The sequence below is a fragment of the Camarhynchus parvulus genome, unplaced genomic scaffold (assembly GCF_901933205.1).
Source record: "Camarhynchus parvulus unplaced genomic scaffold, STF_HiC, whole genome shotgun sequence".
Classification (NCBI taxonomy): Eukaryota; Metazoa; Chordata; class Aves; order Passeriformes; family Thraupidae; genus Camarhynchus; species Camarhynchus parvulus.
In genome coordinates, this window is record NW_022148380.1 from 38,399 (window position 1) to 51,825 (window position 13,427).

Here is a 13,427-nt window from a genome sequence, read left to right on the forward strand (position 1 = left end):
GAATGGGAATGTGAACGGGAACGGGAATGGGAATGGGATTGGACTGGGATTGGGACCCCGGGAATGGACCAGGATTGGGAATGGACCGGGAATGGGAACGGGAATGGGAACGGGAATGGGAACGGGAATGGGAATGGGAATGGGAATGGGAATGGGAGTGGGAATGGGAATGGGATTGGGAATGGGAGTGGGAATGGGAATGGGAATGGGAGTGGGAATGGGAATGGGATTGGACTGGGAATGGGGCACCGGGCATAGACCGGGATCGGCAATGGAACAGGATTGGGAATGGGATCAGGAACGGGAATGGGATTGGGACTGGACTGGGATCGGGACGTTGGGATCGGAGCGGGACCGGGACACCAGGAACGGGATCGGGATCAGGAGACCCAGATCAAACCGGGACACCGGGGTCAGACCGGGATCCAACCGGGACACCAGGAACGGAACGGGATCGGCGATGGAACGGGATTGGGAATGGGAACGGGATCAGACCGGGATTGGGATCGAACTGGGATTGGGATCAGGAACAGAGCGGGAATGGGAACGGGAATGGACCAGGATCGGGATTGGGAACTGGATTGGGAACGGGAACGGGATCGGGATCAAGAATGGGATCAGGAGCAGGAATGAGCTTGGGATGGGGAACAGGATCAGAATTGGACCGGGATTGGGATTGGGATCTGGATTGGGAACGGGATCGGGATCGGGAATGGGAACGGGAATGGGAACGGACCAGGAAAGGGATCGGGATCGGGAATGGGATCAGATCGGGATCAGGAATGTGGCCCCGAGATTGGGGAGAGCAGCGGGAATTTGGGAATGTGGGATCAGCCCCGGGATGGAAAACCCCAAATCCATCGGGATCGGGAATGGGAATGGGAGAAACCCCAAATGTGATTTCCTGGGACCCAGAGTTTGGGATTGGGATGGGAATGGGAAACCCCAAATCCATCGGGAATGGGATGGAAAAACCCCAAAGTCCCAAAATGTCTTTTTTGGCCCAAAATCTCAATTTTCCTCAAAAAAACCCCCCAATTTTAGTCCCCAAAATCTCATTTTTAAATCCCCAAATCCCATTTTTAACCCCAAAAAAATCTCATTTTAAATTCCAAAATCCCTTCCCCCCCCCCCCACCAAAAGCCCCATTTTTAACCCTTTCCCTCCCATTTTTCCCCAAATTTTGAGGGGTTTTCAACCCTTTTTCCCCAGAATTTGGGGGTGGTTTTTTTATCCCCTTCCATCCCGAAATTTGGGGGGTTTGAACCCTTTTTCCCCAAAATTTGGAATTTTTTTTAACCCTTTCCCTCCCTCTGTTCCCGGCCTCCCTGGGGGGGATTTTTGGGGTCGGTTCCCGGATTTTTGGGCCGGAGGGAAATTCCCGGAATTTTCCCGGCTGGAATTTTGTACTGTATTTATTGTCCATAGCGCGTTTTTTAAGGAATTCCGGACATTTACTATTTCTGTGTAAATTAAAATCGCTTTTAATTAACCAACGGCTCATCAATGGACTCAGTAATTAAAGGGTTAATGAACCAAACCGCGGGAAAGGGAAAATTCCCCAAAAAATGGGAATTTGGGGGGCTGGGGGGATTTGAGGTTTTGGGGTTTTTGGGATTTTTTGTGATTTTTGGGGTTTTGGGGTTTTTGGGATTTTTTGTGATTTTTGGGGTTTTGGGGAATTTTGGGGGTTTTTTTTGGTTTTTTGGGATTTTGGGGATTTTTGTGATTTTTGGGGGTTTTTTTTGGGATTTTGGGGGTTTGGAACTTTGGGGATTTTTGGGATTTGGGGGATTTTTTTATTTTTGGGGTTTGGCATTTTTAGCATTTTTGAGGTTTGGGATTTCTGGGATTTTTGGGATTTTTTTTTTTTTTAATTTTTGGTTCGGGATTTTTGGTGGTTTTGTGGGATTTTTGGGGGGTTTGGGGATTTTTGGAATTTCTGGGGTTTTGGGGGATTTTTGGGGTTTGGGATTTTTGTGATTTCTGGGATTTTTTCAGATTTTTTGGGTTCGGGATTTTTGGGGTTTGATGGTTTTGAGTTTTTGGGGATTTTGGGGGTTTTGGGGGTTTGGGACCCTCCGGAATTCCTTGGAACGTTCTGGAACCCTCTGGGCCCCCCTGCAATTCCCGGGTCCCTCCCGCTCGTCCCTCGCTCCCCCCCAGGGGCCCCCCCAGCTCCAATTAATTAATTCATTAATTTATCCCCGCCCCATTAATTAACTCCCGTTGCTCTTTTATGGCGCAGCTCTGCCGGCGGGCTCGCTTTATGGAAATTTATGGTAATTTATGCAAATGAGAGGAGTTTTTCCAGCCCCTCCCGGGGGTTTTTGAGGCTCAGAGCGGCGCCCGCGGCTTTGGGGCGAAATCGCTGGAAAAAAGGAGCGGGAAAAGCGCCGGGAAAAGGTCGGGAAAATAAAAATTAGGGAAAAAAAAAAAACCGAGAAAAAACCTGGGGAAAAAATCTCGGGAAAAAAACGGGAAAAAAAAAAAAGGGAAAAAAAAAAGGAAAAAAAAGTCTTGGAAAAAACTTCCGGGGGAAAAAAACTTCAGGAATAAAAAATCTGGGAAAAAAAAAAACTTTGGGAAAGAAACTGCGGGGAAAAAAAAGGGTAAAAAATCCGGGAAAAAAATCCGGAAAAAAAATCCGGAAAAAAAAACTGCGGGAGCGGCGCCGGCCCCGCCCCGGCCGCACCCAAGGGGGAAAAATGGGAATTTTGGGGTAGAAAATGAAGAATTTTGGGGCGGAAACACGGGGATTTTTGGGGCGGAAAAATGGGGAATTTTGGGGAATTTTGGGGCGGAAAAATGGGGAATTTTGGGGCGGAAAAATGGGGAATTTTGGGGTGGAAAACCAGGGATTTGGGGCGGAAAAATGGGGATTTTCCCCCGGGCAGGGAGGGCAAAGGGATTTTTGTGGGATCGATTGGGAATGAGGAAATTCCCGGAACTTTGGGGTTTCCGCCTCTTTGGGCGGGGGACGTTTGGGATTTCTTGGGTTTTTTTTCTGGGGAAAAATCCCCAAAATTCCCTTGTCCCGCTCCATTTCCGGCAGGGAATCCCAAAAACTTCGCGTTTTGGACTCGTTTTTATAGGGGAAAAAAAAAAATCCCTAAAATTCCTTTTTCCGGCTGGGAACAAAACCTGGAATTTTGGTTTTTCCTCCTTGTTTTTGCAGGAAAATCCCCCCCAGATCCTCCTTTTTCTCCTTGATTTTTTTAGGGAAATCCCTAAAACTTCATTTCTCTGCTTATTTTGACAGGAAAGAAAATCTCCCAGCGCCCTCAGCTTGCGACAGCTCCACCCTGAACTTTCACTTCTGGCTCGGATTGATGGAAAAAATTCCTCCAGCTCCGTTTTTTCCCTCCTTTTAAGGGAAAAGCTCCCGAAACCTTTGTTTTTCTCCTCACTATTGGAGCAAAAAAACCCCTCAAATCCTCATTTTCCCCTCATTTTTCCAGCCCGGCTCCCAAAATCTTCTTTCCCCCCTTTGACTCTCTTTTCCCACCTGGATTTTTAGGGCTAAATCCCAAAAATTCGCTTGTTTTTTGCTTTGGTTTCCACCAAAAAGCCCCAAAATTCTCCTTTTTCTGCCCCATCCGGGGGATCCAGGTGGGAATCCCTCCCCTCCCCCCCCCATGGCTCCCCCCTCCAGCTGAGCTCCTCCCCCTTTTCCCACTTTTCCCACTTTTTCCCATTTTTTCCATTTTTCCCGCTTTTTCCCATTTTTTCCATTTTTTCACATTTTTTCCCTGAGGTTTTTTTCCATTTTTCCTGGGTTTAGTCCCGTTTTTCCCAATTTTTTCCCATTTTTCCCCCCTAAAATCCCCCAAATCCACCCTATAAATCCCCAAAAATTCTCTGAAATCCCCTAAACCGCCTAAACCCCCCCAAAAAATCCCCCAAAATCCCTCGGGATCCACCAGGATCCAGTGGAATCCCCCCTTGCCCCAGACCCCCAGCTCCAGAGGGATTCTTGGGGGGTTCCATCCTCTTGTTCCCACCTAAAACCCCCCAAAATCTCCTTAAAATCCCCTAAAAAAACCCTAAAATCTCTTTAAAATCCCCTAAAAAAACCCTAAAACCCCCTAAAATCCCTTGGGATCCATTGGGATCCTGCTGGATCTCTGCTGTCCACCCCAGGCCCCAAATTCCAGAGGGGGATTCCGTCCTCCTGCTGCCCCCCACAACCCCCCCAAACCCCCCAGCATCCCTTTAAAACCCCTCGAATCCCCTTCAAACCGCCTAAAACCGCCCTAAAACCCCCCTGAAAACCCCTGGAATCCCCCCAAAATCCCCCTTAAACCCCCTAAAAATTCTCTACAATCCCCCTAAAAATCCCCTAAAACCCCATTAAAAAAACCCCATAAATAAAACCCCATAACATAACATCCCCTAAACCCCTCTTAGAACCCCTAAAACCCCTCGGGACCCCCCAAAACCCCATTAAAAAAACCCCATAACATCCACTAAACCCCTCTTAGAACCCCTAAAACCCCCCAAAATCCCCTAAAACCCCATTAAAAAAAAAATTTAAAAAACCCCATAACATCCCCTGAACCCCTCTTAGAACCCCTCAAAACCCCTCGGGACCCCCCAAAATTCCCTAAAACCCCATTAAAAAACCCCATTTAAAAAACCCCATAACATCCCCTAAACCCCTCTTAGAACCCCTCAAACCCCCCAAAACCCCCCAAAACCCCATTAAAAAAAACCCATTTAAAAACAAACATTTAAAAAAACCCATAACATCCCCTAAACCCCTCTTAGAACCCCTAAGACCCCCCAAAACCCCCCAAAACCCCATTAAAAAAACCCCATAAATAAAAACCCATAACATCCCCAAAACCCCTCGGGACCCCCCAAAACCCCTCAGGACCCCTCGGGACCCCCCAAAACCCCCCAAAACCCCATTAAAAAAAACCCATAACATCCCCTAAACCCCTCTTAGAACCCCTCAAAACCCCCCAAAAACCCCCCAAAACCCATCGGGACCCCCCAAAATTCCCTAAAACCCCATTAAAAAACCCCATTTAAAAAACCCCATAACATCCCCATAACCCCTCTTAGAACCCCTAAGACCCCCCAAAACCCCATTAAAAAACCCCATAAATAAAAACCCATAACATCCCCAAAACCCCTCGGGACCCCCCAAAACCCCCTCAGGACCCCTCGGGACCCCCCAAAACCCCATTAAAAAAACCCCATAAATAAAAACCCATAACATCCTCAAAACCCCTCAGGACCCCTCAAAACCCCCCAAAACCCCCAAAACCCCTCGGGACCCCCCAAAACCCCCCAAAACCCCATTAAAAAACCCCATAAATAAAAACCCATAACATCCCCAAAACCCCTCGGGACTCCCCAAAACCCCCCAAAACCCCATTAAAAAAACCCCATAACATCCCCAAACCCCCCCGGAACCCCCCAAAACCCCCCCGGGACCCCCCAAACCCCCAAAACCCCATTTAAAAAACCCCACAACATCCCCTAAACCCCTCTTAGAACCCCTCAAAACCCCCCAAAACCCCCCAAAACCCCTCGGGACCCCCCAAAACCCCCCAAAACCCCATTAAAAAAAACCCATAACATCCCCTAAACCCCTCTTAGAACCCCTCAAAACCCCCCAAAAACCCCCCAAAACCCATCGGGACCCCCCAAAACCCCCCAAAAACCCCATTAAAAAAAACCCATAACATCCCCTAAACCCCTCTTAGAACCCCTCAAACCCCCCGAACCCCCCGGGACCCCCAAAACCCCCAGCCCCCTGCCCGCCATGCTGCGCCGCCTTGGCCAGCAAGGCGGCTGCGGCGCTGGGGTCTCCGCTGGCGGAGTCGCTGCGCTTCGCTCTACGAGGCGCTGCTGCCGCTGGAGCGGCTGTGCGGGCGCGCGGGGCTGCGCTGGCCCCCGCTGGGCCGCGGCGACTTCGAGGCCAAGCCCATGGTGCTGCTGCTGGGCCAGTGCTCGAGCGGCAAGAGCTCCCTGGTGCGGTACCTGCTGGAGGAGCCGGTGCCCGGCGCGCGCCTGGGCCCCGAGCCCAGCACCGACGGCTTCGTGGCCGTCATGCACGGCCCGGCGCCCGGAATCATCCCCGGCAACGCGCTCGTGCTGGACCCCAGCAAACCCTTCCGGCAGCTGGAGGCCTTCGGGAGCGGCTTCCTCAACCGGTGAGCTGGGATCTGGGCTGGGATCCGCCAGGGATGGGTTCCTCAACTGGTGAGCTGGGATCTGGGCTGGGATCCACCAGGGATGGGTTCCTCAACCGGTGAGCTGGGGTGGGATCTGCTGGGATCCGCATGGAGGTGTGGGGTGGGATCTGGGCTGGGATCCACCAGGGATGGGTTCCTGAACCAGTGAGCTGGGGTGGGATCTGCATGGAGGTGTGGGGTGGGATCCACCAGGGATGGGTTCCTGAACCAGTGAGTTGGGATCCACCAGGATGCACCTGGAGATGTGTGGTGGGATCTGGGCTGGGATCCACCAGGGATGGGTTCCTGAACCAGTGAGTTGGGATCCACCAGGATGCACCTGGAGATGTGTGGTGGGATCTGGGCTGGGATCCACCAGGGATGGGTTCTTTAATCAGTGAGCTGGGGTGGGATCTGCTGGGATCCACCTGGAGATGTGTGGTGGGATCTGGGCTCGGATCCACCTGGAATGGGTTCCTCAACCAGTCAGTTGGGATGGGATCCACCAGGATCTACCTTGAGGTGTGTGGTGGGATCTGGGCTGGGTTCTGGGCTTGGATCCACCAGGAATGGGTTCTTTAATCAGTGAGGTGGGGTGGGATCCACCAGAATCTACCTGGAGATGTGTGGTGGGATCTGGGCTCGGATCTACCAGAAACGTGTTCCTCAATCAGTGAGGTGGGGTGGGATCTGCTGGGATCCACCAGGGATGGGTTCCTCAATCAATGAGTTGGGATCCACCTGGAGGTGTGGGGTGAGATCCACCAGGGATGGGTTCCTGAACCGGTGAGTTGGGATCCACCAGGATGCACCTGGAGATGTGTGGTGGGATCTGGGCTGGGTTCTGGGCTCGGATCCACCAGGATCCACCCTTGGATCTGTGGTGGGATCCTCTGGGAATGGGTTCCTCAATCAATGAGTTGAGATCCACCTGGAGGTGTGGGGTGGGATCTGGGCTGGGATCCACCAGGGACGGGTTCCTCAGCCGGTGAGTTGGGGCTGGAATCCACCCTGGTATCTATTTTCTTTTATTTTATTTTAATTTAATTTAATTTCTTTTTTTTATGTTATTTTATTTCATTTTGTTTTATTTTATTTCATTTTGTTTTATTTTATTTCATTTTATGTTATTTTATTTTATTTTATTATGTTAAGTTATTTTATTTTGTTTTATTCTTTTATTATGTTTTATTTTATTTTATTTCATTTTATTTTATTTCATTTCATTATTTCATTTCATTTTATTTTATTTTATTTTATTTCATTTTATTTTATTTTATTTTATTTTATTTTTATTTCATTTTTATTTCATTTTATTTCATTTTACTTAATTTTATTTCATTTTATTTTATTTTATTTTATTCTATTCTATTTTATTTTATTTTTTATATTGTTTTTGCCCCCCCCAGGTTCGTTTGTGCCACGCTGAACAATCCGGTGCTGGAGAGCATCACCCTGATCGACACCCCCGGCATCCTGGCGGGGCCCAAGCAGAGGCTCTGCAGGGGTGAGGGGTCCCCGGAACTGGGGAGGGGTCCCCGGAAATGGGGAGGGGTCCCCGGAAATGGGGAGGGGTCCCTGGAATCAGGGGGAGCCGAAAAAATTCGGGAAAAACCAAAAAAATCCCCAAAAATCCATTAAAAGGAAGCGAAATTGGGGCGAAAAGGGTCCTGGAATTTGGGGAGGGGCAAAAAAATCCGGAAAAAAACAAAAAAAAAAATCTCCAAAATCTGTGAGGGGGACCCGGAATTGGGGTGAAAACCCTCCTGGAATTTGGGGAGGGGTCCCTGGAATTTGGGGAGGGGTCCCCGATTTTGGGGAGGGGTCTCAGAAATTGGGGAGGGGTCCCTAGAATTGGGGGGCAGGGGGCTGAAAAAATCCAGGAAAAAACCAAAAAAATCCCCAAAAATCAGGAATTGGGGTTGGAAATTTGACTGTGGATAAAAAGGGGAGGGGTCCCCAGAATTGGGGTGAAAACGGCCCTGGAATCTGGGGAGGGGTCCCTGGAATCTGGGGAGGGGTCCCTGGAATTTGGGGAGGGGTCCCCAGAACTGGGGGAGGCCAAAAAAATTCAGGAAAAACAAAAAAAAAAAATCCCCCAAAATCTGGGAGGGGGACCCGGAATTGGGGAGGGGTCCCCAAAACCAGGGAAGGGAATTGAGGAAATTTTGGATCTTTTGGGGAATTTTGGGGATTTTAGGGGGGATTTGGGGGAATTTGGGGGAATTTTCAGGGGATTTTGGGGGTGCTTGGGACAGATTTTGGGGAGATTTGGTGAATTTTGGATATTTTGGGGTGCTCGGGCCGGGTTTTGAGGCATTTTTTGGTGAATTTTGGATATTTTGGGGTGCTCGGGGCAGATTTTGAGGCATTTTTTGGTGAATTTTGGATATTTTGGGGTGCTCGGGCCGGGTTTTGAGGCGTTCTTTTGAATTTTGGGAATTGTGCCCGGGGAGGGCGGGGGAGGGGCGGGGCAGGGGCGGGGCCCCCCAGAATTCCCGGGAATTTCTGGAATTTTCCGGGCGGGACCCAAACCCCTCCCCCCCCCCCGGCCCCTCCCCCGCTTCCTCCCCCACCCCAAAATCCGCTGCCAAGGGGGGGGAGGGGTGGGAAAAGGGGGAGGGGGAAAATGGGGGGAAAAAGGGGGGGTTGGGAATGGGGGAAATGGGGAAAAAAAGGGAAAAAATGGGAAAAAAAGGGGAAAAATGGGGGAAAAGGGAATTGGCAATTGAAGGGGAAGGGGAAAATGGGGGAAAAAGGGAAAAAAGGAGAAAAGGGGAAAAAGGGATTTGGGGCTGGGGAGTAGTTTTGGGGCAGGATTTGGGGCTGAATTTAGGATTTCCATCAGAATTTTGGGATCCAACCCCACATTTCCCCCAGGCTACGACTTCCTGGCCGTGCTGCGCTGGTTTTGGGGCTGGATTTAGGATTGATTTAGGATTTCCATTGGGATTTCACCATCCAACCCCACATTTCCCCAGGCTACGACTTCCCGGCTGTTCTGCACTGGTTTTGGGTTGAATTCAGGATTTCCATTGGTATTTCCATATCCAACCCCACATTTTTCTCCAGCCTATGATTTCCCCGCAGTGCTGCGCTGGTTTTGGGTTGAATTATTTCAGAATTAGGGCTGAATTTAGGATTTCCATTGGGATTTCAGCATCCAACCCCACATTTCCCCAGGCTACGATTTCCCGGCTGTTCTGCACTGGTTTTGGGTTGAATTTAGGATTTCCATCGGGATTTCACCATCCAACCCCACATTTCCCCAGGCTACGACTTCCCGGCCGTGCTGCGCTGGTTTTGGGGCTGGATTTAGGATTGATTCAGGATTTCCATTGGGATTTCAGCATCCAACCCCACATTTCCCCAGGCTATGACTTCCCGGCCGTGCTGCGCTGGTTTTGGGTTGAATTATTTCAGAATTAGGGCTGAATTTAGGATTTCAATCAGAATTTCAGGATCCAACCCCACATTTCCCCAGGCTACGATTTCCCGGCCGTGCTGCGCTGGTTCGCCGAGCGCTCGGACCTGGTGATCCTGCTCTTCGACGCGCACAAGCTGGAGGTGTCGGAGGAGCTGTCGGCGGCGCTGGCGGCGCTGCGGGGCCACGAGGAGAAGCTGCGCGTGGTGCTCAACAAGGCCGACGCCGTGGGCGCCCAGCAGCTGCTGCGCGTCTACGGGGCGCTGCTCTGGGGCCTGGGCCGCGCTGGACGCCGCCGAGGTGCCGCTGCGTGTTCGTGGGCTCCTTCTGGGACCGGCCGCTGCTGCAGGACGGCCACCGGCGCCTCTTCGAGATGGAGGAGCGGGCGCTGTTCCGCGAGATCCGCGAGCTGCCGCGCAACGCCGCGCGCCGCAAGCTCAACGACCTGGTCAAGCGGGCCAGGATGGTGCAGGTGAGGGGATCTGGGGGGATTTGGGGTGATTTGGGGGGGTTTGAGGGAGTTTGAGGGGATTTAGGGTGAGTTTTGGGGGGATCTGCTGCCGCGCAACGCCGCGCGCCCCAAGCTCAACGACCTGGTCAAGAGGGCCAGGATGGTGCAGGTGAGGGGATTTGGGGGCATTTGGGGGATTTTGAGGAGGTTTGGGGGCATTTAGGGTGATTTGAGGGGTTTGAGGGGAGTTTTGGGGGGTTTGAATGAAGTTTGGGGTGAGTTTTGGGGGATCTGAGGGGGTTTGGGCAGGGTTTGAGGGGGATCTGCTGCCGCGAGCCGCAAGCTCAACGACCTGGTCAAGCGGGCCAGGATGGTGCAGGTGAGGGGGTTTGGGGGGATCCAAGGGGATCCAGAGGGATTTGAGGGGATCTGGAGGGAGTTTTGGATGGTTTGAGGGGGGTTTGGGGTGAGTTTTGGGGGATCTGAGGGGATTTGAGGGGGGTTTGATGGCGATCCAAGGGGATCTGGGGGGTCTGGGACCACCCTGGAGCTCCCTGTGGCTTTGGGGGATCTGGGTGGATCATTGGGGGGATCCCAGTTGATCCCAGTGGATCCCAGTGGATCCCCGTGCCCCAGGTGCAGGCGCTGCTGCTGCGGCGTCTGCCGGAGGAGCTGCTGGGGGGATCTTTGGGGGGATCTGAGGGGTCTGGGGCCACCCTGGAGCTCCATGGAGATCCCAGTGGATCCCAGTTGATCCCGGTTGATCCCCGTCTGGCCCCAGGTGCAGGCGCTGCTGCTGCGGCGGCTGCGGGACGAGCTGCAGGGAGGGATTTTGGGGGGATCACTGGGTGGATCATTGGGGGGATCCCAGTGGATCCCAGTGGATCCCAGTGGATCCCCGTCTGGCCCCAGGTGCAGGCGCTGCTGCTGCGGCGGCTGCGGGACGAGCTGCCCGCGCTGCCCGGCGGCCGCAGGAAGCGCCTGGAGCAGCGGCTGCCGGCGCTGCTGGGCCGCATCCAGAGCGAGCAGCGGATCCCGCCCGCCGACCTGCCCGACTGCGCCCGCGTCCAGGTGAGCCCCGCGGGGATCCCCGCCCGCCCGGCGCGCTTTGGGCGATCTGAGCCGCGCGCTTGGGCGAGGGTTTGCAATTTTGGTTTTTCAATCTGGCGGGGTTTTTGTGGGAGCCGGTGGGATCTGATGGGCAGATTTAGTGATCTAATAGGATCTGATGAGGTTTTTAAACTGATTTTTTGGGTTCTTTTGGGGATCTGCTGGGGTTTTTTAGTGATCTGATGGGATCTGCTGGGTTTTTTGGTGATCTGATGGCTTTTGTTGGGATCTGATTTTTTTACTGATTTTTTGGGGACCTGATGAGGTTTTTGTGTGCTTTAATGTGTTTTATTGGGATCTGCTGGGGTTTTTATGTGCTTTATTGGGATCTGATGGGATCTGCTGGGGTTTTTTAGTGATCTGATGGGATCTGCCGGGGTTTTTTGTGATTTGATGGCTTTTGTTGGGAACTGATTGGGTTTTTTACTGATTTTTGGGGTTCTGTTAGGATCTGATGGGTTTTTTGTGGTTTAATGGGTTTTGTTGGGATCTACTGGGGTTTTTTTGGTGCTTTGATGTGTTTTGTTGGGATCTGATTTTTTTACTGATTTTTAGGGGACCTGATGAGGTTTTTGTGTGATTTAATGGGTTTTATTGGGATCTGATGGGATCTGATGGGTTGTTTTTTTGGGGGGTGATTTAATGGCTTTTATTGGGATCTGCTGGGTTGGTTTTTTTTGGATGATTTAATGTGTTTTATTGGGATCTGCTGGTTTTTTTTGTGTGCTTTATTGGGATCTGCTGGGATCTGCTGGGTTGGTTTTTTTTGGATGATTTAATCTGTTTTATTGGGATCTGATGGGTTTTTTGGGGTGCTTTATTGGGATCTGCTGGGATCGGCTGGGTTGGGGTTTTTTTGGATGATTTAATATGTTTTATTGGGATCTGCTGGGTTGGTTTTTTTTGGATGATTTAATCTGTTTTATTGGGATCTGCTGGGTTTTTTGGGTGCTTTATTGGGATCTGCTGGGATCTGCTGGGTTGGTTGGTTTTTTTTTTTGGGCTGATTTTCTCTGCCCGTCCCCGCCAGGAGCAGCTGCTGGCGCGGGACCTGTCCCGGCTGCCGAGGCCGAAGCAGCGGCTGCTGGCCAAGCTGGAGGAGCTGCTGGGCCGGGACCTGCCCGCCCTGAGCCCGCTGCTGGCCCCGGGCGAGCCCGGCGAGCCCGGCGTGCGCGGGGGAGCCCTGGACGGCGCCCTGGGGCCCTTCGGCGCCTCCGACCGCGACGACGACGACGACGAGGATGAGGAGGACGACGAGGAGGAGTGGGTGGTGATGAAGGACAAGGCGAAATACGACGAGATCTTCTACGGGCTGGCGCCCAGCGGGGGCAAGCTGAGCGGGAGGAGGGCCAAGGGCTGGATGGTGGCCAGCAAGCTGCCCAGCTCGGTGCTGGGGCGCATCTGGCAGCTCAGCGACGTGGACAGGGACGGCATGCTGGACCACGAGGAGTTCGCGCTGGCCGGGCACCTGATCGGGGCCAAGCTGGAGGGGCGGGGGCTGCCGGCCGACCTGCCGCCCCGCCTGGTGCCGCCGTCCAAGAGGAGGCACAAGGGCTCTGCTGAGTGACCCCAAAATTGCCATTATTAACCCCAAAAATCCACCCAGAGATATCCCAGAAATAGCCCAAAAATCCATCCAGAGATATCCCAAAATATCCCAGAAACAGCCCAAAAATCCATCCAGAGATATCCCAGAAATAGCCCAAAAATCCACCCAGAGATATCCCAGAAATAGCCCAAAAATCCATCCAGAGATATCCCAGAAACAGCCCAAAAATCCACCCAGAGATATCCCAAAATATCCCAGAAACAGCCCAAAAATCCACCCAGAGATATCCCAGAAATACCCAAAAAATGCCCCAAAATCAGGGATTCACAGACACCGCCCCACCTGGTGCCGCCGTCCAAGAGGAGACACAAGGGCTCTGCTGAGTGACCCCAAAATTGCCATTATTAACCCCAAAAATCCACCCAGAGATATCCCAGAAATAGCCCAAAAATCCACCCAGAGATATCCCAGAAATAGCCCAAAAATCCACCCAGAGATATCCCAGAAATAGCCCAAAAATCCATCCAGAGATATCCCAAAATATCCCAGAAACAGCCCAAAAATCCACCCAAAAAATGCCCCAAAATCAGGGATTCACAGACACCGCCCTGCCTGGTGCTATTGTCCAAGAGGAGGCACAAGGGCTCTGCTGAGTGACCCCAAAAATCCCATTTTAAACCCCAAAAATCCACCCAGAAATGTCAG

The 13,427-nt window shown here is 51.9% G+C and overlaps 1 protein-coding gene across 1 annotated transcript; it reads left to right on the forward strand.

The window, feature by feature from the left end:
- Nucleotides 1-5,799: 5,799 nt before the first annotated feature.
- Nucleotides 5,800-12,836, forward strand: LOC115916670 (EH domain-containing protein 2-like; the record flags this gene model as incomplete). The annotated part of the gene is given in 6 exon segments (XM_030970386.1): nt 5,800-6,167; nt 7,598-7,695; nt 9,673-9,894; nt 9,897-10,084; nt 10,976-11,134; nt 12,204-12,836. Coding segments are annotated over 6 exon segments (1,572 nt in total), but the record flags the coding sequence as incomplete, so codon positions are not given.
- Between the last annotated feature and the right edge of the window lie 591 nt (nt 12,837-13,427).